Consider the following 24,249-nt stretch of genomic DNA (forward strand, 5'->3'; position numbering starts at 1 on the left):
GGCAGACAGAATGATCCTGTTCATTCATCTGTGATTTCATCACTGACATCAGATACCCACACATCATTAGTATGGAGACTTGGGTTACATACATGTTTGAATTAAGTTTTGCTACAAAGTGGATCAATTAAGTAAAAGAGCGTTTAACTACTCGTAACATAGTTCCAGCTTGCTTTACAACCCCGCACAGTCCTCAGGGTTGGGTTTCTCAGACTTTTTTTGGAAAGTAGCTTATTGCTGCCCTCTAGTGTTGCGCTAAGGTTAGGACAACATGCATTACATCCAGTTATAGGAAAACATGTAGGACTTTTACAATATAGTGGAGACTACCTGACCAGGAAAAACTCTGGTCTCTATATATAGGCTATAACTGGGGCCAAGAGTTTTTCCTAGTCAGGCCAGGAAAAATTTCAGAGCAAAATTAATTAACACTTCAACATACTGCAATTACAGAAATAACAGGCAAATCTTAATAATATATAGTTATATATTTATTCATACATACATATTTATAATCAGTTAATTGTAAAAAAAAAAAAGAAAAAAAAATAGATTTACATTAATTTATATGAACTACAGTCATTGTGTAAAGTAAAAAAAAAAAAGTAAAGTAATCCCCAGGTGTCAAACTACCAAGGACACACTTTAGATCCACCATCTTGTTCACGCAGACAGCCAGCCGTCCTCCCCTACCCCCTCCAACACACAGTCTAGTCATGGGGACTGAGTGGACTGATCCAGAATTCAGTAATCTGTCTTCTTTCATGTAAACTGCTGGAAAAAAAGTGGAATGAAGCAGTATAATTGTTTTGCATGTGATTCGTCTTGACATTCTACAGGGTGGTTTGTGTAGTTTATGAGAACCCGGTATGGACATGTTCTCATGTGTTTGTATACTGAATAAATTCTAAAGGTACCGCTTGAGTCTGAATTTGCCTGTTGTCTGTGCTGTCAATAGTGTGTATGTGTAGGCATGCATGTCTACTCTGCATACCTTCACTCTCAACTGAGTTATGATTCAGAGAGGACCATGGCAGTGCAAATGGTCAGTGCGTACCGTGTGTCTCAGTGTGTCTGTGTATGACTAAGCGAGTAGAAGGGGTGCCTGTGACTCAGCAACTATGTGTGAAGAGGGCAAACAGGTGTTATGGATCCAGGCTTCACCATGACTTTCCCTCCAGTAACTCCAGACCGTACAGAGCAGTGGAAGCACAGTTGCACCCAACCAGAGGGTGAGTAGTATGAGACTACATTATGCATCTCTGCCATCTTGGCTGCTGGATGTTCTCTAATCCCCCATAAACCCACATTCAACAAAACAGATCAGACTAGATTAATCTCAGTTTGCATTATCTCCCTCCCACTTCCACCCTTGGCTGACAAATCACAAAATAATCATCAGTAAATGTTTTGCCTGTTGGTTGGTTTGAATCTTAGAAGGAAATATGCATTTTTAGACAACATTAAAACATTTATATTGGGCCTACCAACTCTGTTTTGTTTCTACAGTGGGCTGCGCTGCATCACGGTGTTAGGGGCTCCCCAAAGCAAGGCATAACAAGTAAAGGGAAAGCACATCAGGAGAGGAATCTGTTTCTGCTACATCAGCACACAACCTAGGCCCTAACCCCCCACGTTCCCAGACAACGCCTTCATGGAAACACATTCAATACGTTGTATAACATCCATTATACATACCATGGATCCCGGTTCATCCTCACCGACTCATTATTAACTTATTTTACAAATTGCACTGTGTCCAACCCTTCCCCCTGTACAAAGGCTACACTCTGGACATTAGGTAACAAGAACTCGTAATAGAACACAAACCGCATAAGACCAAAACCAAGGACTGCAAGAGGGCTCAAACTTAACTTGGGAAAACACTGAACTCATGACTGAATGCAAAACAAAAAACAGCCCCAACCCAAAACACACCAAACAGAAAAGAGAGTGGGGAGGGGTGAGAACGAGATGTAGAAGTCACCAACTTGAACAGAAAAAGGCTAAAAAAAGACTAAACTACAAAAAGAAAAACAGAACAGAGAGAGGCGAGACAGAAAACAGAAAGGTTAAAGTGTGGGTGAGGAGGAAGGATCCAGATGAAAGGCTTTGATACTCATGAACAGGGGTCAAAGTGTTTTGGTAAGGTGGTAGTAGTGGCGTTTTGGGACACATAGCCCTGCACTCCAACATCTGTCAGCAGGCCAGTTTTGTGAGCTCAGCTCACTCCAGGTCAAGATTCTAAACGACTTCCTTGTTCCTATCCAATCCCAGCGGCCCCTCCTCCTCTCATGTCACTGGTTCCAGGCAGAAAGAGGTGGCGTTGCGCTGGTGGCAGGGTCAACTCCAATGGCACCCTCTCCCCTGCAAGGCCTCATGGGAGTTGAAGGGGCATCACTGTCACTGACCAGATCCCGGTGCCTGCTAGCAACACTGGTCATCTCTTTCTACCCATGTGTGGTTCACCAGCTCGCATTCATCAAGAATGTTCATCACCAAGGGGGAAAAAAAAGACTAAAAGCAACAAAATGAAAATACAGATACTTTGTTTTCGGTTGGCTTTTTCTTTCCGTCCTCCTGGTCTGTCTGGCATCACAAACTCGCAGTGACGTCAATCTTTTTCATTTTATGCGTTTGTGTCTCTATTCTATATTTTGTTGTTGTTAAGACTAGCTTGCAGGGGCCTGGTTAATTATGTCTCCAAAATGGTTCACTGTCCAAACTACTCCCCATAGCCCCGGAACATTCTCTCTCTCACAAACACACACACACACACACACACACACACACACACACACAACTGTGTGTGTACAGTATGTGTTTGGCTTAACATAGTTCATAGTGCGAGACACATTGACGTAAATCTCTCCTTCACACCATGGTCTGTGGTGTGGTTTAGCTGGCTGCAACGCTGGATTTCCACAGTACTTACATATATTACATTTAAAAAACTAGAATTGTTACATGCAACATTTGGCATCTTCTCAAGTCCCCACTTGTAAGTCTCAACTGGTGTCCTTTTTAGAAAAATATTCACCTTCCTCTTTTTTTTTGTACAATGAAGCTTCTGATTGTAACAGAGAAAGGGAGAGGGGGAAAGGGTATTGAGCTGTGTGTGTGTGCGCATTTTCAAGTGTGTGTAGTCATGTGGCAGTAAACTATTAGGTGAGTCATAGAGAAGTGTCATCATTTTCCTGGATAAACTCAGCATATCCCCTAGCAGGCCTGCACTAAGCTGTAGCTACTTTGAGTCTAGATAAGAACTACTACCCACTGTATCTACACTATGTTTGTGTGTGTGTGTGTGTGTGTGTGTGTGTGTGTGTGTGTGTGTGGGGGGGGGGGGGGGGGCTGTTGACACCAGGAAGTCACCCTTTTCCACTAGCACTTAAAATTGGGGCCAAATTAGAGCTGGTTCGAATGGAATTCTCAAATTCGAGCCAGCGCAGCCCAGTTTCACAACTGGTGCCAGCGCGATTAGAATTCGGGCTGGTGACGTAGCTAAAAGAAATATACAAATATTTTAAAAATTCAAATCACTGCTGGATGCTGCCAACGTTTAGCTAGCTCATCTGGGTGTGTGCGCTGATAGCTAGCACATGGACAAGTAGTACTGCAGTAGTCAGACATGACACGAATTACCACCACAGCTGGATCCATACATTTTTGCACTACACAAACCTTTATGACAACAGTCAGCCCTAAAATGCTAGGTACCATTATTAGCTAGCATTTCAGAGTTAAAACAAGCTACTGTAGCTAGCAGGAATTGTAGATGGCCAGGTCGTAGTTACATCCTATTAAACCGGTTGTGTGGTTTGCTTGGTTAGCTAGCTAGCCAATAGCGACGCTAACCGTTTAGCTAGTTAGCAAGCTAAATACATGGCTCTGAGTATGGCTAGCACTGACAGGAGTATGGGTTAAAGTTAGTTAAAGCATTGTGAGGGTGAATTTAAATTCGTCAACATCTTGCCAGTTAGCAACATTAGCGAAGCCGCATATTGGCTACCTAGCAACATGACATCATTTATTCTATTTGGAGGCAGCGGAAACGCAACTTCAGCTAGCCCCACCAAGGCCAGCCCGACCTGGCTTGACTTCAAAGTGCCAATGGAAACTGGTCTTTAGTAATAAAAAATAAAAAACTGGCCTAGCTATAAGTTTGGAGTGGGCAGTCTGGAACCAGAGGCTAACAAAGAGCTCCTCACATTGAAGTGCATTTATGTCTAGAGGTAGCTTGTCAGTCGTTGAAAGATTCTGAGGGCATTTCTACCAAACCAATATCCTCATAGTAACTAGCCATGTTTCTGGTTATCCTCTCAACACCCAGACACACATTGGATGTTAGGTTTGGATAAGAAGCTATCTTCCTGATCCTTCAGTAAAAGGTCATACTAGTCCATAGGGAACCTTGTATCCAGTGAGCCCTAGCTTCATGTAGTCCATACAGTGTATCAGGAGCCTAATCTGTAAACAGCAGTGGTTCTATTATGTAATCCTCCCTGTAATGCTGGGTGGTCTTTAGAACATCAGCCTGGGGACAGCAGGGAATGTATTGACGCTCATCTGTGGTGATGTGTGTGTGTGTGTGTGGGTTTGTGTGTTTGACAAAGGCTGTTGTGAGTGGCTTTGGGAACGTCGTTGGGAAGGTTCTTCCCAGACCCTGTGGTGGTTGGGCTCTCTCCCTCTCTCTGCGGCACCAATCAGGGGGACACACCAGCATGTATACCCGGAGGCCGGATCGGACCAGGCCGAGCCAGGTTGGGTGGAGGGGCAGATGTTGGGCTGAGGGGGGGTGGGGGGCGCAGTCTTCGCATCATAGCAGGATACAGCAACGACAGAATCTCTGGCGACTCCCCCCGACCGAGGGGGGTGGGGTGACGGGGGCGAAATACGCGTGCACTTTGATATTAGGTAGATGGGTCTGGAGAGGAGGAAAGAAAGAGATAAAAAGACAAGTGTTGGTGTAAGGGTCTATATGTAACAGTGTAGGTTCCGTCCCTCTCTTCGCCCCAACCTGGGCTCGAACCAGGGACCCTTGCACACATCAACAACTGACACCCCACGAAGCATCGTTACCCATCGCGCCACAAAAGCCGCGGCCCTTGCAACGCAAGGGGAAACCCTACTTCAAGTCTCAGAGCGAGTGACGTCACTGATTGAAATGCTATTAGCGCGCACCATCGCTAACTAACTAGCCATTTCACATCGGTTACATATACAACCGCATTTAAGAAATGTTCATTAATCTACTGTAATCTATGCGAGTCTGGGTGTCTGTACACAACGCAGCAATGTACGCTGTAGCACCAGTGCCTACCCTTAGTCTCTTAATGCCTGCGCGGGTGATCTGCTGGCAGTCGTAGAGCTCGATGCGGTCCAGGCTGTGGCAGGTCTTCAGGTGCTCCAGCGAGGCGTCCGTGATCAGGGGGCAGTTGTCCAGCTCGATCACCTCTAGCCGGTCGTGGGCACAGGGCCCGCTGCCCAGATGTCTGATGCCATCGTCAGTAATCAGCTCACAGTGAGACAGGCTCTGAGAGAGAGAGAGAGACCACAAAAACAACAAGGGAACAGTTTAGAACAGCAATACTACTGCCACCCGACACACTGGGTGTCTTTTGTTATTAACACCATGAGACTGTGGATTATCTAAGAAACAAGTTCTTCTGAAATGTATTTCATAGAATTTCAAGACCTTCCTTAGATTGTTTGAGACAAGCTCCTAGGATAGAAGCCATTAGCTAGTGCTCACCAGAACTTGCAGACGAGGGCAGTGGATGGACAACTGGATAAGTGTGCCGTCCGTGATCTGGGGAGAGACATAAACAAACGTATCCTTCTGGTGGATGGTGCTACAGTGTATGTTAGTGTGTGTGTGGGAATGTGCGTGTTGAGCAGGCTAGCTCACCTGCACACACTCTTCCAGGTCCATCTTTTCCAGCTCATGACAATTCTGCCAGAAAAAATAAATAAATAAATTAAACAGTAAGACAACACATATACACTACCGTTCAAAAGTTTGCTGGCCTTCTAGGTAGAGTTACAAAGAAAAAGCCATATCTCAGACTGGCCAATAAAGAGAAAAGATTAAGATGGGCAAAAGAACACAGACACAAGGCCAGCATCCCGGAGTTGCCTCTTCACTGTTGACGATGAGACTGGTGATTTGCGGGTACTATTTAATTAAGCTGCCAGCTGAGGACTTCTGAAGCATCTTGTTTCTCAAACTAGACACTAATGTACTTGTCCTCTTGCTCAGTTGTGCACTGGGGCCTCCCACTCTTTCTATTCTGCTTAGAGCCAGTTTGCGCTGTTCTGTGTCGGGAGTAGTACACAGCGTTGTACGAGATCTTAAGTTTCTTGGCAATTTCTCACATGGAATAGCCTTAATATCTCAGAACAAGAATAGCCTGATGAGTTTCAGAAGTAAGTTATTTCTTTCTGGGCATTTTGAGCCTGTAAATCGAACCCATAACAGCTGATGCTCCAGATACTCAACTAGTCTAAAGAAGGCCAGTTTTATTGCTTCTTTAATCAGAACAACAGTTTTCAGCTGTACTAACATGATTGCAAAAGGGTTTTCTAATGATCAATTAGCCTTTTAAAATGATAAACTTGGATTAGCTAACACAACGTGCCATTGGAACACAGGAGTGATGGTTGCTGATAATGGGCCGCTGTACGCCTATGTAGATATTCCGCTGTACGCCTATGTAGATATTCCATCAGCAGTTTCCAGCTACAATAGTCATTTACAACATTAACAATGTCTATACTGTATTTCAGATCAATTTGATGTTATTTTAAAATGGACAAATAAAAAATGCTTTTCTTTTAAAAACAAGGACATTTCTAGGTGACCCCAAACTTTTGAACGGTAGTGTACGTCAGAGGTGTGTGTGACCTGCGTCAGTTTCCACACTCACCCTTGCTAGTGTAGTGAAGCCCACATCTGTGAGCTGAGAGCAGCGAGCCACCTCTAATATTCTGAAAGGAGACAGGACATACTGTTATGGTCGGGGGAACTGCTATGTATTGACGTGTCTGAGGAAATACAAGATGGGTTAACTTGGGCACTAACCAGAAAGGAGAGCGGGGTGTATTTGAGTCGTTAAAGTATAAAAGGTTGTACGGAGTTTCTGGTGGTATATGGAGTGAACAGGGGTTAGAAGCAGGGATGGGTGGGGGTAGCGTGGATGTGGGTTGGATGAGGTGGGCTTGGTGGGAGGAGGACACCGGAGACCAGTGTGGAGGGGTTGGAGCAAGGTTCGGGGTGAGGAGGTAGAATAGGAGCAGAGGGAGTACCAACCTGAGGCGCGGGCAGTTCAGTCCCAAGGCGTGGAGGATGGCGTCTGTGATGTTGGCACAACCTGAGACACACAGCGACTGCAGATGGTGACAGCCCCGGCATATAGTAATGAGACCTTCGTCTGTGATCTGCTGCTCAGAGGGAAACAGGCACGGGTCACTAGCAGAACTTCCACGGCATCAAACAGCTATAACGCCATTATCAAAATTAACAATATTACCATAACTGATGCCGTAGGCTACGAATATCCACCTCAGAACGGGGAATGAGAAGCATATCTTGTTTTGTGATATATTCTGATCTTACAAGATTGCAGAAAGTTGCGAGGGGGAGCCACACAGAGAAAGCACAGGTGTAAAAAGAGAGAGGACGAAAAAGAGGTGAGTCTGGCAAAAGATGAGGGAGCTGCTGAAAAGATGGGAGACATTGAGAAGGAGACAAGGAAGGAAAGAGGGAGGGAGGGAGAGAGGCATTTGGGGTGTAAACATAACAGGAAGGGAATTTGGAGTCACAGATAAAGAGGATGCCAGAGAAACAAATGTGTTGTCTGGGTGGATTTCACACACTATTGGTTATGTAGGTTACATGGCAGGGCAGGCCTCAGTCCACACCAGTCCCTCTACTGCAGGGCAGGATGCAGACTGATTGAGCAGCCTTGTACACAATAAAGTCCACAAAAGAAAACAGCAGAGAGGTAGGACATGACTCATTTACCTTCCATATGGATGGCCACAACAGCTATTAGAGATTCATCATTTCTCAATGAAAAACCTATTCAGGAGTTACAAGCCCCCAACCCACCACAACAAAGCATTCAGCCCCAAACATGATGGGTGCTGAAATATCAAGCAAGACACTCACTTTATTTTGGAGCTGTGACCAGCAGGTTTTGCTGTTATGTGACCTAAACACTGAAAGAGGTGCTTGCTTACCGAACACGTCTGTAAGTTGAGAGTGACCAGCTCTGGACAGTGTGCACCAATGTGCTTCAGTGCTTCATCCTCCAACTAGTTAATAGGTGGAGACGGAAAGAAGCAGATAGGAGAGAGAGAGAGAGAGAGAGAGAGAGGGTGTCATTTCAAATCCCATTAGCAGTGCCCCAAGGTAACCCCACCAATGAGGTAGCTAGCTAACCCCCTTCTGCAACTAAATGTCCTACCTGCTGTTTGGATCTACCATCCCCATCACACTGCATGCAATACAAACATTAGCCCTGGTCTCATATCTAGACTAGCTAAGCCCCTCAGTCAGCCCTTCAGTCTACCTATATCTTAATGCCTCATCCTCCTAGCTACAATGCTAACCTTATGCGATCCATTTGTTCATTTCACCTCCAAGGGTGTCTGAATATCTCTCACATATCCAGTCTGTTCTTCTGTTAATGCACCTTTCTTAGACCGAGGTGCTTTTTAATGGTCCCATCTCTAGCTGACCCTTTTGTTGCCTTGCCCTACCTGTGTGCAGCCCTTGAGGAAAAGGCCTTTAAGTCCGGGACAGCATCGTACCAAGGCCTGGATGCCATCCTTAGTCACCTGGTCACACCACGAGATATTAAGCTGCTCTAACAGAGGACAGCCCTCACTGCAGGGGAAGAAATGGGTCAGACCACGAGACAGATATTAGATACAAATCCAGCAAAACAACAACAAATGTGCCCCATATTTATGCACATCCCCTGAATAAGCCTTCCCTGTAGTTCAGTTGGTAGAGCATGGTGTTTGCAACACCAGGGTTGTGGGTTCGATTCCCACGGGGGGCCAGCACAGGAAAAAAAAAAAAAATGTATGAAATTGTATGAAATGTATGCATTCCCTACTGTAAGTCGCTCTGGATAATAGCGTCTGCTAAATGACTAAAATGTAAAATGTAAATGTAAATAACGGAATTACCTGTTCACCCTATGCTTGTACAACAGATGCAACCATCTGCTCTTGCTGAGGAGACTCCCCGGTGTGTGTGTGTGTGAGAGTGAGTATTGTCGGAGTCCTGGAAAAACCTTGTAGCTCAAAAAAGTCCCAGGATATTTTGAATGGCTTATATTAGTCCTAGAGTCAACAAACTGTCACGGAGCATGAAGAGGGATGACTACAATCAAATCACCAAAAAGGTGAGTGACAAGGTTTTCCCAGGAATGCTGACAGTATGAGTGTGCGTGCAAGAGAGAGGGAGAAAGAGAGACCCCTCACCTAAGTGCTTTGAGTGACAGGTTGGTGATTGAGGTACAGGAGGCGAGGTCCAAGTGCTTGAGCTTGGGACAGAACTTACTGAGGCTATTACATGTGCTGCATGGGAGAGGAGGAGACAAGAGACTTACATATATAATAATGTAACACTTTAGTACATTAGCAAAACATAATTATACTAGACAAACATAATAAGGCATAAATGTCTGCAAACACCTGTCAGTAATCTTGGTGCAGCCATTCAAACTAAGCAGCTCAATATTCCTGCAGTTCTGGGAGAAGGTTCTGTTGAAAAACAAACAGGAACAGACATATTTGCACTGGAGTGTGTGTACTTGCCCTCCAGCTCCCACAATCAATCTCCTCCCCTCACCCTCCTCAGTGCCAAGAGTTCCCAGTCAGTCCTCACCTCAGAGCGCTGTCCCCCACCCCCAGACAGCCCCTCAGACTCAACTTCCTCAGGAATCCCCCACATCGTTTCGAGATGTTCTCCACCACTCGCCCCTGCAACACACGGACAAACAAACAAACAAACAAACAAACAAACACCTCTCATAAAACATAGATTCATCCCCAGATCATCTTCACTTTCACATACATGCAAAAATACATGTAGCAGGAGCATAGGGTAGGAGTCTGCCTGTTCAGGCAAAACTCAACCATCTTTGTAAACACTGACTGCTTAACTTGAACCAATTTCACAGAGCCTGTTGAATGTCTGTCTTAATATTGCACTCAAGTCTGGCAGACATGATCATACTTGACCTGGCATTCAGGTTATTCATCGTTGATTATGGCAATGTACTAAACTTGTCACCTGTGTGAATACATCAGTCATACATTTCAAATGCCTTTAAATGGTCATCTGTGGTCATGCATACAGTACAATGCATTGATTGTGGTGAACGCACAACATCAATAGTAGTCAATTAAAACTTTCCTTTGGTAGACAACCAACTGCTAAGGTCCTGAATTCAATCTTCGATAATCACGGTATGTGGGTTTAAAGTCAATGTTGTTTGTGTTTATAAAGGTCAAAGCCATGAATGTCCACTTTGATTCGATAAAAGATGGCAAGACAGACAATTTTTCTTTTTTTATAAATCAATGGCAGGTGAGGATGAGATGGAGAGGATAGGAGAGAGAAGAGGTGAGGAAAAAGAAGGTTTATGCGAGACTTCCTGACCTCAATATCTCTCTGAAAGTCGAAAAGGTCAATCCTCTGCCAATTACTGCCGTCCAGGGCGAGCACATTCCACGACTGAGGGAGAGAGGGGCACAAGGTAAACTTCACTGGTTTCACTATTCTGTCCAACACACAATTTCAAAACACTCACACTGAACCAAATACACACTTCAGAAACACAAACTCACCCGTGAGACCTGGGCACAGCGACAGAGTGTCACCACATCCAGAAAGGAGAAGATTCTGGAACACAGACAGGGATGGTTCAGAACCCTTGGTACCCAGAATCAGAACCAGAGCCCTCTATGTATACAAGGCTCTACCCAGAATCCCAGTTCGACCCTATAATTACATATACAGTGGGGGAAAAAGTATTTGATCCCCTGCTGATTTTGTACGTTTGCCCACTTACAAAGAAATGATCAGTCTATAATTTTAATAATAGGTTTATTTGAACAGTGAGAGACAGAATAACAACAACAAAAATCCAGAAAAACGCAAGTCAAAAATGTTATAAAATGATTTGCATTTTAATGAGGGAAATAAATATTTGACCCCTCTGCAAAACATGACTTAGTACTTGGTGGCAAAACCCTTGTTGGCAATCACAGAGGTCAGACTTTTCTTGTAGTTGGCCACCAGGTTTGCACACATCTCAGGAGGATTTTTGTCCCACTCTTCTTTGCAGATCTTCTCCAAGTCATTAAGGTTTCGAGGCTGACGTTTGGCAACTTGAACCTTCAGCTCCCTCCACAGATTTTCTATGGGATTAAGGTCTGGAGACTGGCTAGGCCACTCCAGGACCTTAATGTGCTTCTTCTTGAGCCACCCATTTTCAATGCCCTGGCTGAGGGAAGGAGGTTCTCACCCAAATTTTGACGGTACATGGCCCCGTCCATCGTCCCTTTGATGCGGTGAAGTTGTCCTGTCCCCTCAGCAGAAAAACACCCCCAAAGCATAATGTTTCCACCTCCATGTTTGACGGTGGAGATGGTGTTCTTGGGGTCATAGGCTTGAGAGGGGGTCAAATACGTATTTCCCTCATTAAAATGCAAATCAATTTATAACATTTCTGACATGCGTTTTTCTGGATATTTTTGTTGTTATTCTGTCTCTCACTGTTCAAATAAACTTACCATTAAAATTATAGACTGATCCTTTCTTTGTCAGTGGGCAAATGTACAAAATCAGCAGGGGATCAAATACCTTTTCCCCCACTGTAGAAAGAACTCTGCTATGTATGCCACTTTATGTTTGATGAGCATGACACTTATGATTGTGTTATTGTGTGGGTGAATTTATGTTAACTCTAGTATGGTTATCGTGTTTGAAGGCTAGATAAATGTTTACTTTTGCAGAGAGATTGTGTGGTGGGGCATTACACACACACAAAACGTTAAAAACACCTCTTTCCATGACAGACTGACCGTGTGAATCCAGGTGAAAGCTATGATCCCTCATTTGTCACTCGTTAAATCCACTTCAAATCAGTGTAGATGAAGGGGAGGAGACAGGTTAAAGAAGGATTTGAGACAACTGAGAATGTGTGCCATTCAGAGGGTGTATGGGCAAGACAAAAAAGGTAGGTGCCTTTGAACAGAGTATGGCAGTAGGTGCCAGGAGCACCGGTTTGTGTCGAGAACTGTAATGCTGCTGTGTTTTTCACGCTCAACAGTTTCCTGTGTGTATCAACAATGGTCCACCACCCAACTTGACAACTGTGGGAAGCACTGGAGTCAACATGGGCCAGCATCGCTGTGGAACGCTTTCGACACCTTGTAGAGTCCATGCCCCGACGAATTGAGGCTGTTCTGAGGGCAAAAAGGGGGGTGCAACTAAATATTAAGAAGGTGTTCCTAATGTTTGGTATACTCAGTGTGTGGGTGTACAATACCAGTCAAAAGTTTGGACACACCTACTCATTCAAGGTTTCTTCTTTATTTTTTACTATTTTCTACATTGTAGAATAATAGAAGACATCAAAACTATGAAATAACACAAATGGAATCATGTAGTAACCAACACATTTTTATTTTAGATTCTTCAAAGTAGCCACCCTTTGCCTTGATGACAGTTTTGCACACTCTTGGCATTCTCTCAACCAGCTTCACCTGGAATGCTTATCCAACAGTCTTGAAGGAGTTCCACATATGCTGAGCACTTGTTGGCTGCTTTACCTTCATTCTGCGGTCCAACTCATCCCAAACCATCTCAATTGGGTTGAGATCGGGTGATTGTGGAGGACAGGTCACCTGATGCAGCACTACATCACTCTCCTTGGTCAAATAGCCCTTACACAACCTGGAGATGTAGTGGGTCATTGTCCTGTTGAAAAATAAATGATAGTCCTACTAAGCGCAAACTAGATGGGATGGCGTGTCGCTGTAGAATGCTGAATGCTGGTTAAGTGTGCCTTGAATTCTAAAGTGTCACCAGCAAAGCACCCACACAACTCCTCCTCCATGCTTCACGGTGGGAACCACACACGCAGAGATCAATCGTTCTCCTACTCTGTGTCTCACAAAGACACAGCGGTTGGAACCAAACATCTCAAATTTGGACTCATCAGACCAAAGGACAGATTTCCACCGGTCTAATGTCCTTTGCTTGTGTTTCTTGGCCCAAGCAAGACTCTTATTATTAGTGTCCTTTAGTAGTGATTTCTTTGCAGCAATTCAACCATGAAAGCCTGATTCATGCAGTCTCTTCTGAACAGTTGATGATGAGATGTGTCTTACTTGAACTCTGTAAAGCATTTATTTGGGCTGCAATTTCTGATGCTGGTAACTAATGAACTTATCCTCTGCAGCAGAGGTAACTCTGGGTCTTCTTTTCCTGTGGCGGTCCTAATGAGAGACAGTTTCGTCAAAGTGCTTGATGGTTTTTGCGACTGCACATGAAGAAACGTTCAACATTTTTGAAATGTTCCGCTTTGACTGACCTTCATGTCTTAAAGTAATGATGGACTGTCGTTTCTCTTTGCTTATTTGAACTGTTCTTGCCACAATACAGACTTGGTCTTTTACCAAATAGGGCTATCTTCTGTATACCACCCCTACCTTGTCACAACAACTGATTGGCTCAAACACATTATGAAGGAAAGAAATTCCACAAATTAACAAGGCACACCTGTTAATTGAAATGCATTCCAGGTGACCAACTCATGAAGCTGGTTGAGAGAATGCCAAGAGTGTGTAAAGGTGTCGTCAAGGCAAAGGGTGGCCACTTTAAAGAATCTCAAATATATGTTGATTTGTTTAACACTTTTTTGGTTACAACATGATTCCATGTGTTATTTCATAGTTTTGATGTCTTCACTATTATTCTAGAATGTAGAACATAGTAATAATAAAGAAAAACCTGGGAATGAGTAGGTGTGTCCAAACTTTTGACTGGTACTGCATGTTCAATACACCTTAGCCAAATACATTTAAACTAATTTTTTTCACAATTCCTGACATTTAATCCTAGTAACAATTCGCTGTTTTAGGTCAGTTAGGATCACCACTTTATTTTAAGGATGTGGAATGTCAGAATAATAGTAGAGAGTGATTTATTTCAGCTTTTATTTATTTCATCACATTACCAGTGGGTCAGAAGTTTACATACACTCAATTAGTATTTGGTAGCATTGCCTTTAAATTGTTTAACTTGGGTCAAACGTTTCGGGTAGCCTTCCACAAGCTTCCCACAATAAGTTGGGTGAATTTTGGCCCATTCCTCCTGACAGAGCTGGTATAGCTGAGTCAGGTTTGTAGGCCTCCTTGCTTGCACACACTTTTTCCAGTTCTGTCCACAAATGTTCTATAGGTTTGAGGTCTGGGCTTTGTGATGGCCACTCCAATACCTTGACTTTGTTGTTCTTAAGCCATTTTGCCACAACTTGGAAGTATGCTTGGGGTCATTGTCCATTTGGAAGACCCATTTGTGACCAAGCTTTAACTTCCTGACTGATGTCTTGAGATATTGCTTCAATATATTCACATAATTTTCCGTCCTCATGATGACATCTATTTTGTGAAGTGCACCAGTCCCTCCTGCAGCAAAGCACCCCCACGCTTCACGGTTGGGATGGTGTTCTTTGGCTTGCAAAAACCTCCCTCTTTTTCCTCTAAACATAACGATGGTCATTATGGCCAAACAGTTCTGTTTGTTTCATCAGACCAGAGGACATTTCTCCAAAAAGTACAATCTTTGTCCCCATGTGCAGTTGCAAACCGTAGTCTGGCTTTTTTATGGCGGTTTTGGAGCAGTGGCTTCTTCCTCGCTGAGCGGCCTTTCAGGTTTTCGATATAGGACTCGTTTTACTGTGGGTATAGATACTTTTGTACCCGTTTCCTCCAGCATCTTCACAAGGTCCTTTGCTGTTGTTCTGGGATTGATTTGCACTTTTCGCACCAAAGTACATTCATCTCTAGGAGACAGAACACGTTTCCTTCCTGAGCGGTATGAGGGCTGCGTGGTCCCACGGCGTTTATACTTGTGTACTATTGTTTGTACAGATGAACATGGTACCTTCAGGCAATTGGAAATTGCTCCCAAGAATGAACCAGTCTTGTGGAAGTCTACAATTTTTTTTCTGAGGTCTTGGCTGATTTCTTTGGATTTTCCCATGTCGTCAAGCAGAGGCAGTGAGTTTGAAGGTAGGCCTTGAAATACATCCACAGGTACACCTCCAATTGACTCAGATGATGTCATGGCTTTAGAAGCTTCTGATAGGCTAATTGACATCATTTTATGGAATTTTCCAAGCTGTTTAAAGGCATAGTCAACTTAGTATGTAAACTTCTGACCCACTGGAATTGTGATACAGTTCATTATAAGTGAAATAATCTGTCTGTAAACAATTGTTGGAAAAATTACATGTCCTAACCAACTTCCCAAAACTATAGTTAGTTAACAAGAAATTTGTGGAGTGGTTGAAAAACAAGTTTTAATGACTCCAACCTAAGTGTATGTAAACTTCAACTGTATGCTGATGTATGTATGTATGTATGTAGTGTACCAGTGTCTTCAGAAAGTATTCATACCCCTTGACTTTTTCCACATTGTTGTGTTATAGACAGATTTCAACATTTATTAAACTCTCATTTACTAAAGTATTCACACCCGAGTCAATATTTGTTGAAGCACCTTTTACAGCAATTGCAGCTGTGAATCTTCAGGTCTTGCCGTAGATTTTCAAGTAGATTTAAGTCAAACTGTCTTTTTGGTAAGCAACTCCAGTGTAGATTTGGCCTCGTGTTTTAGGTTATTGTCCTGCAGAAAGGTGAATTCATCCAGGATTTTGCCTTTGCTTAGCTCCATTCCGTTAATTTTTTATCCTGAAAAACTCCCCAGACCTTAACAATTACAGCACACCCATAACATGATGCAGCCACCACTATGCTTGAAAATATGTAGAGTAGTACATATTGGCCCCAAAAATAACACAGTATTCCAAACAAAGTTAATTACATTTTTTGCATTATTACTTTAGTGCCTTGTTGCAAACAGGATGCATGTTTATTGTTTTCAAATATTTGAATTCTGTACAGGCTTCCTTCTTTTCACTATCAATTAGGTTAGTATTGTGGAGTAACTACAATGCTGTTGATTCATCCTCAGTTCTCCCATCACAGCCATTAAACTCTGTAACAGTTTTAAAGTCACCACCGGCCTCATGGTGAAATTCCTGAGCAGTTTCCTTCCTCTCTGGCAACTGAGTTAGGAAGGTCACCTGTATCTTTGTAGTGACTGGGTGAATTGATACAGCATCCAAAGTGTAATTAATAACTTCACCATGCTCAAAGGGATATTCAATGTCTGCTTTTTTAAATTCTTTACCCATCTACCAATAGGTAGCCTTCTTTGCGAGGCATTGGAAAACCTCTGGTCTTTGTGGTTGAATCTGTGTTTGAAATTCAGTGCTCGACTGAGGGACCTTACAGATAATTGTATGTGTGGGGTACAGAGATGAGGTAGTCATTCAAAAACTATTATTGCACACAGAGTGAGTCCATGCAACGTATGCCACTCGTTAAGACATTTTTTACTCCTGAACTTATTTAGGCTTGCCATAACAAAGGGGTTGAATACTTATTGAGTCAAGACATTTCAGCTTTTCATTTTTATTACATTTGTAAACATTTCAGAAAACAATTCCACTTTGACATTATTAGTGTGTAGGCCAGTGAACAAAAAAATGGAAATGTTACCCATTTTTAAATTCAGGTTGTAACACAAAATGTGGAAGAAGTCAGAAGTTGTCTATGCCCTTCGAGAATAGGTATGTATATGTGATGGATTCATATGTAACACATTACACTCTGCAGCCCAGTGTGATGTAGGGGGAGTATAATGTTGCAATTGGCCTCGGCAAGCCTGCCCCTAACCCAAAAGCCCTAGTAAATCAGAGCTCAGTCTATGGCCCCTGCACCTTCAGCACACCCCCCACCGTCAGCACCTCTATCCCAGACCGTTCTGCTGGTGAGACCCAGGCTTGAGTTATGGCCTCCATTTTCTGTTTGCTCAAGGGCTTTTACTTTTTTTGTTTTGCTTAATTGATTTGAATGTTTTATAGCCCAGACCATCTGTGTTTAATTAGTTTTAGCATTGGGGGAGGGGAAATTGGGGCAAGTGGGATGGAGCGCATGAGGGAGAGTGGCAGATGGCAGTTGGTCGGTGATGTTGACCAAACCACTAGAGCCCCAGTATAGTGACCCTTCGTTTCTAAGGTGGCTCATGGTTGAGTGTCACGATGTAACCTCCCAAATTGTCAGTGGCTGTGTTGTGTGGAGCAGGTGGATGAGTGTACATGGCTGTGTTTTGGGCAGGTTAAGATGTTTGATGGCGTTGAGCATGTGGCATGCCATATTCTGTGTGTGCATACGGCCCAGTCATTGGAAAGCCCTCGCTCACCGTAGCAACAGCTCCTTGGGCAGCTTCTTATTGATGACAGCCTCGTCGCTGTTTGAGAACATCTGTGAGGAAGAAAAGAAGAAGAAGAGCGTGTTAACTTCCTCTGGCTCTGTCGCTCACAGCAGGACTGGCCTAGACTTCCTCTATTCTCTCTGCCCCACCCCAAGGAAAGCTCCAGCATGTAACCAATGATAAACGATCACTGTCTCATCAGTAGATAGGTTCAATGTCAAAGCTTGATGGGAGAAAGGGGATGATACAGTGAGTGCGGTGGAGATAGAGATGAAGGGAGACATATGTCTCCTAATCAAACCCGGTGTGAAATGTCTCTTGCTTCCTTCCTTCCTGTCTGATCATCTCACTGTTTTCTTGCTTCCTATGTTTATGTTGTAATGTCTGAACAGTGACTACAGAAGAGGTGTTTTAACACACCCACAAACAGAGAATTAGGATCCATGAGATATTCAGTCCCTCGATACACTGAAAGATGATGTCATGGAAAATAGTATCCTACTCTAGTTTGCAGAGTTTCCATATTTAGGAGCAAGCCTACATTTGTCCAGGTATGAAGCACTTAATGGGTAAGTCAATTGCATTCATCTTTCCTGGGGCCACCCATACAACATTGGTTGTATGACTAAGGCTGCATTTACACAAGCAGCCCAATTCTGATATTCTTTTTCTCTTACTCATGTCTTTCGACCAATCAGATCAGCTCTGAAAAAGATATGTGAAAAGATCTGATGTGATTGGTCAAAAACACCAATTAGTGGAACAAATATGTTAGTTGACCTGTCTGTGTAAGTGCAGCCTAAGTTGCTTTGGATAACTTTGATCTGCTAAATGGCATATTATTTTTTTAATTATTCCTGGAGGAGTATTGTAGTCAGAATAGGACCTGTCAAATGCAGTAATGCTGAACCATACTGGTGGTCGATGTAATGACAAAGATATCAAGCATAAACAGGAATATACTTCATCCATTGTAAAGACTTGAGCAACTTTGTGACAAAGTCAACATGAGTCTACTGTTAGTCTGACCTCCAATATATGGATATTTTGAATGTGAATCTATGATTTATTTTCTGTTAACTTATAATAAAAATTCAGGGGACACACAGGGTCAATAGTACATTAAGCCTGTCCTATGATCCCTGTTTACTTTCACACTGAGAGAGCAGGAAAGGACAGGCATTTCGCTTTTGGGGCAAATTCACTCTGACAGCTTGCCTTTCAGAGAACTACTCAACAGGTAAAATAACCCACAGCCATTTCCAAAATAACCAGATGCGCATGGTCTGGGGAATATAGCCTACATTGTTTTTCCTTTGTGGTGTAACATTGTGATTGTTTGCAGGGCCACAGTAGTTATTGGTCATTTCCATGTAAAAAGGACCCAAGAGCACCAACATGTGAAGTCGATAGGAGCATATCAAATCTGGTGTCAAATGAAAGCTAAGACTATATTTGAGAGAAATGAAGGCATACACACATTTTTAAACAATTTTCCATCCTAAACATTTCAGAATAGGTAAAGGCTTTGATTTTGGGCCAAACAGATGGAAAAGGGGTCTTAGAAAACATCTACTAGAAAAAGTATTTTAAAAAAGGTATTAATAATACATAAAAACACAATAATGCTTAAGTAAATAAAGACCCCTGCCAACTAATAAACATGTTTCGTTTTGTATAACTTGTTTTTGCCTTGTGTAAGTTTAAGAAACATTGCCTTGTGCCTTGAAATTCCTTTACCAAAAACCCACACATCTTTAAGTAACAAGTAAAGGTAGACCTATCAATAAGTTACTGTTTTTACAGATATACATTTTGTTAATTCATTATTAAGTGATTAAACCCCCCCCCCCTAAAAAAATGTAATTGGTAAGTGATTTTCTGCAATTGAATTGGCTACAATGGTAAACTATACTCTACCGAACTTTACTGTTCTGTTCTTCACTGAGCTCTATAGTGCTGTACTGTACTTTGAACGTTCAAGCTTGTGAAACAGAGGTCTATGATTGGTTTTGATTTGGTCCGGTCCAACCAAATTTGGTCTTGTTTGGGGGGGGTGGAGGGGGGCAGAGCTCATTAAAATAATAGCCAGTGTGTACAATAATACCCAAACATGCACAGGAGGATATTACATATTTATACCTTTGTACCTATTTAGGATACATAACTATGAAGAGAATGGCATTCATATCCAGAACTATGCATTTCTGTGTAGTACAGATCAGGGACCCATGATGAAATTCTGTTACCGCAATTCCGTTAATTGCTGTCGTTTAATAATCAAAAGACATTTTTCAAAGTCAATGTGTCATGTCATAGCTGACATTGCATTCTGTCTGCAGACATTGTTGAATCTTAATTTGGAGCAGATGTTTAGAGTTTCTGGAAAACGTTGACACAGGGAGATTTTACGAAATTCTGTTACCAAACTTTGCATCTGCACAGTTCTTCCAGTAAATGTGTTATTGTAAAATGTTCAGTGTAAATTGCTTTCAAAAGTATTCCTTGTGCATAGGCTTGTTAAACTTTGAAATCAATGGTTTTTGTTGGGCATACATTTTAAGTGAAAAATCTGAGTCAACGCAATTCCGTTACCGTGGAACTGCGCTTATGGTTTGAGTATGTTATCTCACACATTATTACAAAGTACCTTTTCTTGAATGGTGAGAAATACTCTTCCATGTGATATATCCTATTGTACAGTGCATTCAAAAAGTATTCAAACCCCTTGACTTTCTCCACATTGTTACATTACAGCCTTATTCTAAAAATTTATTAAATTGTTCCCCCCCCTCAATATCCACACAATACCCCATGACAATGCAAAAAGTTTTCAGATCCATTACTCAGTACTTTGTTGAAGCACCTTTGGCAGAGATTACAGCCTTGAGTGTTCTTGGGTATGATGCGACAAGCTTGGCACACCTGTATTTGGGGAGTTTCTCCCATTCTTCTCTGCAGATCCTCTCAAGCTCTTTCAAGTTGGATGGGGAGCGTCGCTGCACAGCAATTTTCACATCTCTCCAGAGATGTTCGATCGGGTTAAAGTGTGGGCTCTGACTGGGCCACTCAAGGACATTCAGAGACTTGTCCCGAAGCCACTCCTGCATTGTGTTGGCTGTGTACTTAAGGTAGTTGTCCTGTTGGAAGGTGACCCTTCGCCCCAGTCTGGGGTCCTGGAGCAGGTTTTCATCAAGGATCTCTGTACTTTGCAACGTTCATCTTTCCCTCAATCCTGACTAGTCTCAGTCCTGCCTCTGAAAAACATACCCACAGTATGATGCTGCCACCACCTTGCTTCACCATAGGGATGGTACCAGGTTTCCTCCAGATGTGACGCTTGGCATTCAGTCCAAAGAGTTCAATCTTGGTTTCATCAGACCAGATAATCTTGTTCCTCATGGTCAGAGTCCTTTAGGTCCCTTTTGGCAAACTCCAAGTGGGCTGTCATGTGCCTTTTACTGAGGAGTGGCTTACATCTGGCCACTCTACCATAAAGGCCTGATTGGTGGAGTGCTGCAGAGATGGTTGTCCTTCTGGAAGGTTCTCCCATCTCCACAGACAAACTCTGGAGCTCTGTCAGAGTGACCATTGGGTTGTTGGTCACCTCCCTGACGAAGGCCCTTCTCCCCAGATTGCTCAGTTTGGCCGGGTGGCCAGTTCTAGAAAGAGTCTTGGTGGTTCTAAACTTCTTTCATTTAAGAATGGAGGCCACCGTGTTCTTGGAGACCTTCAATGCTCCCGAAAAGTTTTGGTACCCTTCCCCAGATCTGTGCCTCGACACAATCCTGTCTCGGCGCTCTACGAACAATTCCTATCTCATGGCTTGGTTTTTGCTCTGACATGCACTGTCAACTATGGGACCTTATATAGACAGGTGTGTGCCTTTCCAAATCATGTCCAATCAATTGAATTTACCACAGGTGGACTCCAATCAAGTTGTAGAAACATCAAGGATGATCAATGGAAACAGGATGCTCCTGAGCTAAATGTTGAGTCTCACAGCAAAGGGCCTGAATACTTGTGTAAATAAGGTTTCTGTTTTTGTTTATTTATAAATTTGCAAAAAATTCAGAACCTGTTTTCACTGTCATTATTGGGTATTGTGTGTTGGTTGATGAGGATATATATATTTTTCATCCATTTTAGAATAAGGCTGAAACGTAACAAAATGTGGAAAAAGTCAAGAGGTCTGAACACTTTCCGAATGCACTGTATATCAAATGGTTTGAAATAAGGCTAAATCATGTTTGAATCTCCAATCATACTATTTAGGACGTTTTTAAATAACTTGGATCCTTTCCCATCATGATAGGTTAAAAGTTAAATGTACAAATTGTTCACTTTTCTCTACCATTTGAATATGAAATCTAGATATGAATGACTTTCTATTAGTTAAATAACTGACAGTGTGGTCTAAAAACGTTGAAATAGAATGTTCAGAATACAAGACACAATTCAAAGCCAATGGGTTAAAATTCTCTTAAAACATTTTTGTCTCTGGTCTATGAAAAACAGTTTGAAATGCTCAAGACTTAAGGGATATGTGTTGCCTTGCCTTGGTTACAGTACATGAACTGAGCTCACTGACTGATTCACACTAAGAATTGCTGAAGACAACACACCTCATCCCATTAGAAACTAAATACGCACAACACAAAAATTGTTTCGCTCTCCAACTGTAGCGTTTCAATCAACAACACTAGGCCTCTTGACAATATTCAATATGTTGATCCATTAAAAAAACAAAACAGGGGCGTGACTAAGAATAGGCCTGACCATAAATGCAACACAATTTCAATTCTACTCTCCAAACCGTTAAAGTCCATTGTTATTGGCTAATAAACTACAGATCACGTATCTGCCGCAGATGTCAGCTTGTCAGGCCAGACTGTACGGCCTGAATCTTCTGAGTCGTCAGCTGTTGCACTTTAAAAATAAATAAAACCACAAATCCCACGCCGCCTAGATGAGGATTAAACAACAGAGTGCTCAGGGTAGACAAGCCAATGTCACGGTGTGAACACAGACGAACGGCATTTGTTAATGAGACTGTATTTATCCAAAGCCATATTTCACATTTGGTGCATTCTTTATCGCTGCGTATAAAGGGACGAAAACTTTGCCACAACGTTGAATAACGATCGCTTGCATAAAAAAAACAACATGGGGCTTCTGTTGACATCTAGGGAAATCGTAGCCTGTATGATTTGAAAAACAGACATATTGTTGTATTTGCTGTTGATATTCAGAGTGTGGTGGTGGACTAGCCGAGTCGTGGCCGAGCGAAGGGCCCATCTGTAGCAGAATCAACCCGCAGCGGCCATGAGTCTACACAACAGAACCATAGCTGATCAAAGACAACATTCCAATGCTCCAACTCTGTGAAATAACTCAGTCACTCAGTAGGATGAAGTAGGCCCGAATATCACATTTTATGTTTATAAAACGATGGGAAATGTAGGGCTTAGTATCAGTGTGAATCCTAAAAGTCTGTATTTGTGCCATTGTCTTTGTTTTGACCGCACAAAGAGAAAGCTCTGATAGGCTCCACAATTGTTAAAATCAGCCTTGAAAGCTTTATAAAACAAATTGTGTAACTATAATCCAATTTAATAATTGTACATTCTGGCAGGCTATTGAAGAAATCAAAATGTTGTCGTTACTTGAAAACAACATGTTTGCCCTAATCCAAACATTGACTGCGGAAGCTGCATCCGTGCGCAACCATGGACGCAGTTTAACAAACACCATAACACCAATCAAAAATAATTGTAATCTATCAATCGCATATATTAGAAACTCACCTCAAACCGGCTCCGCGAAACACCATTAACCTCCTTCCCCATCTCGGACGGTGGTTTACCCGACTCGATCAGGGGGATAAGTAATTGGGTGTTAAAATTACAGTAACGTGTAGATATCGGCGCTCGTCTTGCAAACCCCAGTCCAAAGCTACCATGCTACCGTTGTTTCGGCAGCTGCGACGGCGGATTTCATAGTTCTTTTCGGTTTGTAACACAATTGCAATAGCCTACCTCTCGACAGCTGCCCCAGCCAACAACCCGAACTCTTATATCTCCGCTCACTAGTTCGCCCTCCCCTCCACCGTTCCCCCTTTATATGTGAACACTGCTTTTAGCATTAGCCTTCTTTATTACGGACACAAATAATGACATTTGATAATAACCCTGGACGAAGTATAGGCTTCATGCATTTTTCATTAGGGCAATATTATGCCATTATTTAGAATTCTATAGAATTAGGCCTTGCCTATTTCTCCCTTTAGCCTAGGCCCTGCCTACATCATTGAGCTATGGGATATCAAAACATTAACCTTAAATAACTGTGATATAAAGAAGAACACTATGAAATAGCAGTTTATTGGTAGTCCTACTGTATATGCTATTGTGCTGTCCAGTTGTCATTGGAGCCATGTGAGGCCTAGTTTTGGACAAGAGCGTAACCTGCCTGCGATTTGTTCTGTACAGTTTTTTTGTGTGTTGTCTTTCATGCAGGATAAAGGGCATAATGATGTTGCATAAATAAAGATTACATACATAATATCATCACCTTGTGCATAGACCTACTTTGTGTGTATACACATTATTGGTCATAATATTGTAGGCATATCTTTATTACAAAAATAATGCACT

General features: G+C 42.5%; 1 protein-coding gene across 1 annotated transcript; it reads right to left on the reverse strand.

The window, feature by feature from the left end:
- Positions 1-478: 478 nt before the first annotated feature.
- On the reverse strand, positions 479-23,719 carry LOC106607272 (F-box/LRR-repeat protein 20). Its single transcript, XM_014204072.2, has 15 exons — positions 23,401-23,719; positions 17,582-17,643; positions 10,870-10,924; positions 10,682-10,756; positions 9,905-9,999; positions 9,712-9,780; positions 9,499-9,594; positions 8,767-8,893; positions 8,245-8,319; positions 7,313-7,443; positions 6,930-6,990; positions 5,912-5,956; positions 5,756-5,812; positions 5,324-5,536; positions 479-4,927 (listed from the first exon to the last, which is right to left on the reverse strand). Exons 1-15 carry the CDS (start codon positions 23,440-23,442, stop codon positions 4,820-4,822), a joined length of 1,311 nt encoding a protein of 436 aa, XP_014059547.1. The 5' UTR covers positions 23,443-23,719; the 3' UTR covers positions 479-4,819.
- Between the last annotated feature and the right edge of the window lie 530 nt (positions 23,720-24,249).

This window comes from Salmo salar, chromosome ssa06 (genome assembly GCF_905237065.1).
Source record: "Salmo salar chromosome ssa06, Ssal_v3.1, whole genome shotgun sequence".
Classification (NCBI taxonomy): Eukaryota; Metazoa; Chordata; class Actinopteri; order Salmoniformes; family Salmonidae; genus Salmo; species Salmo salar.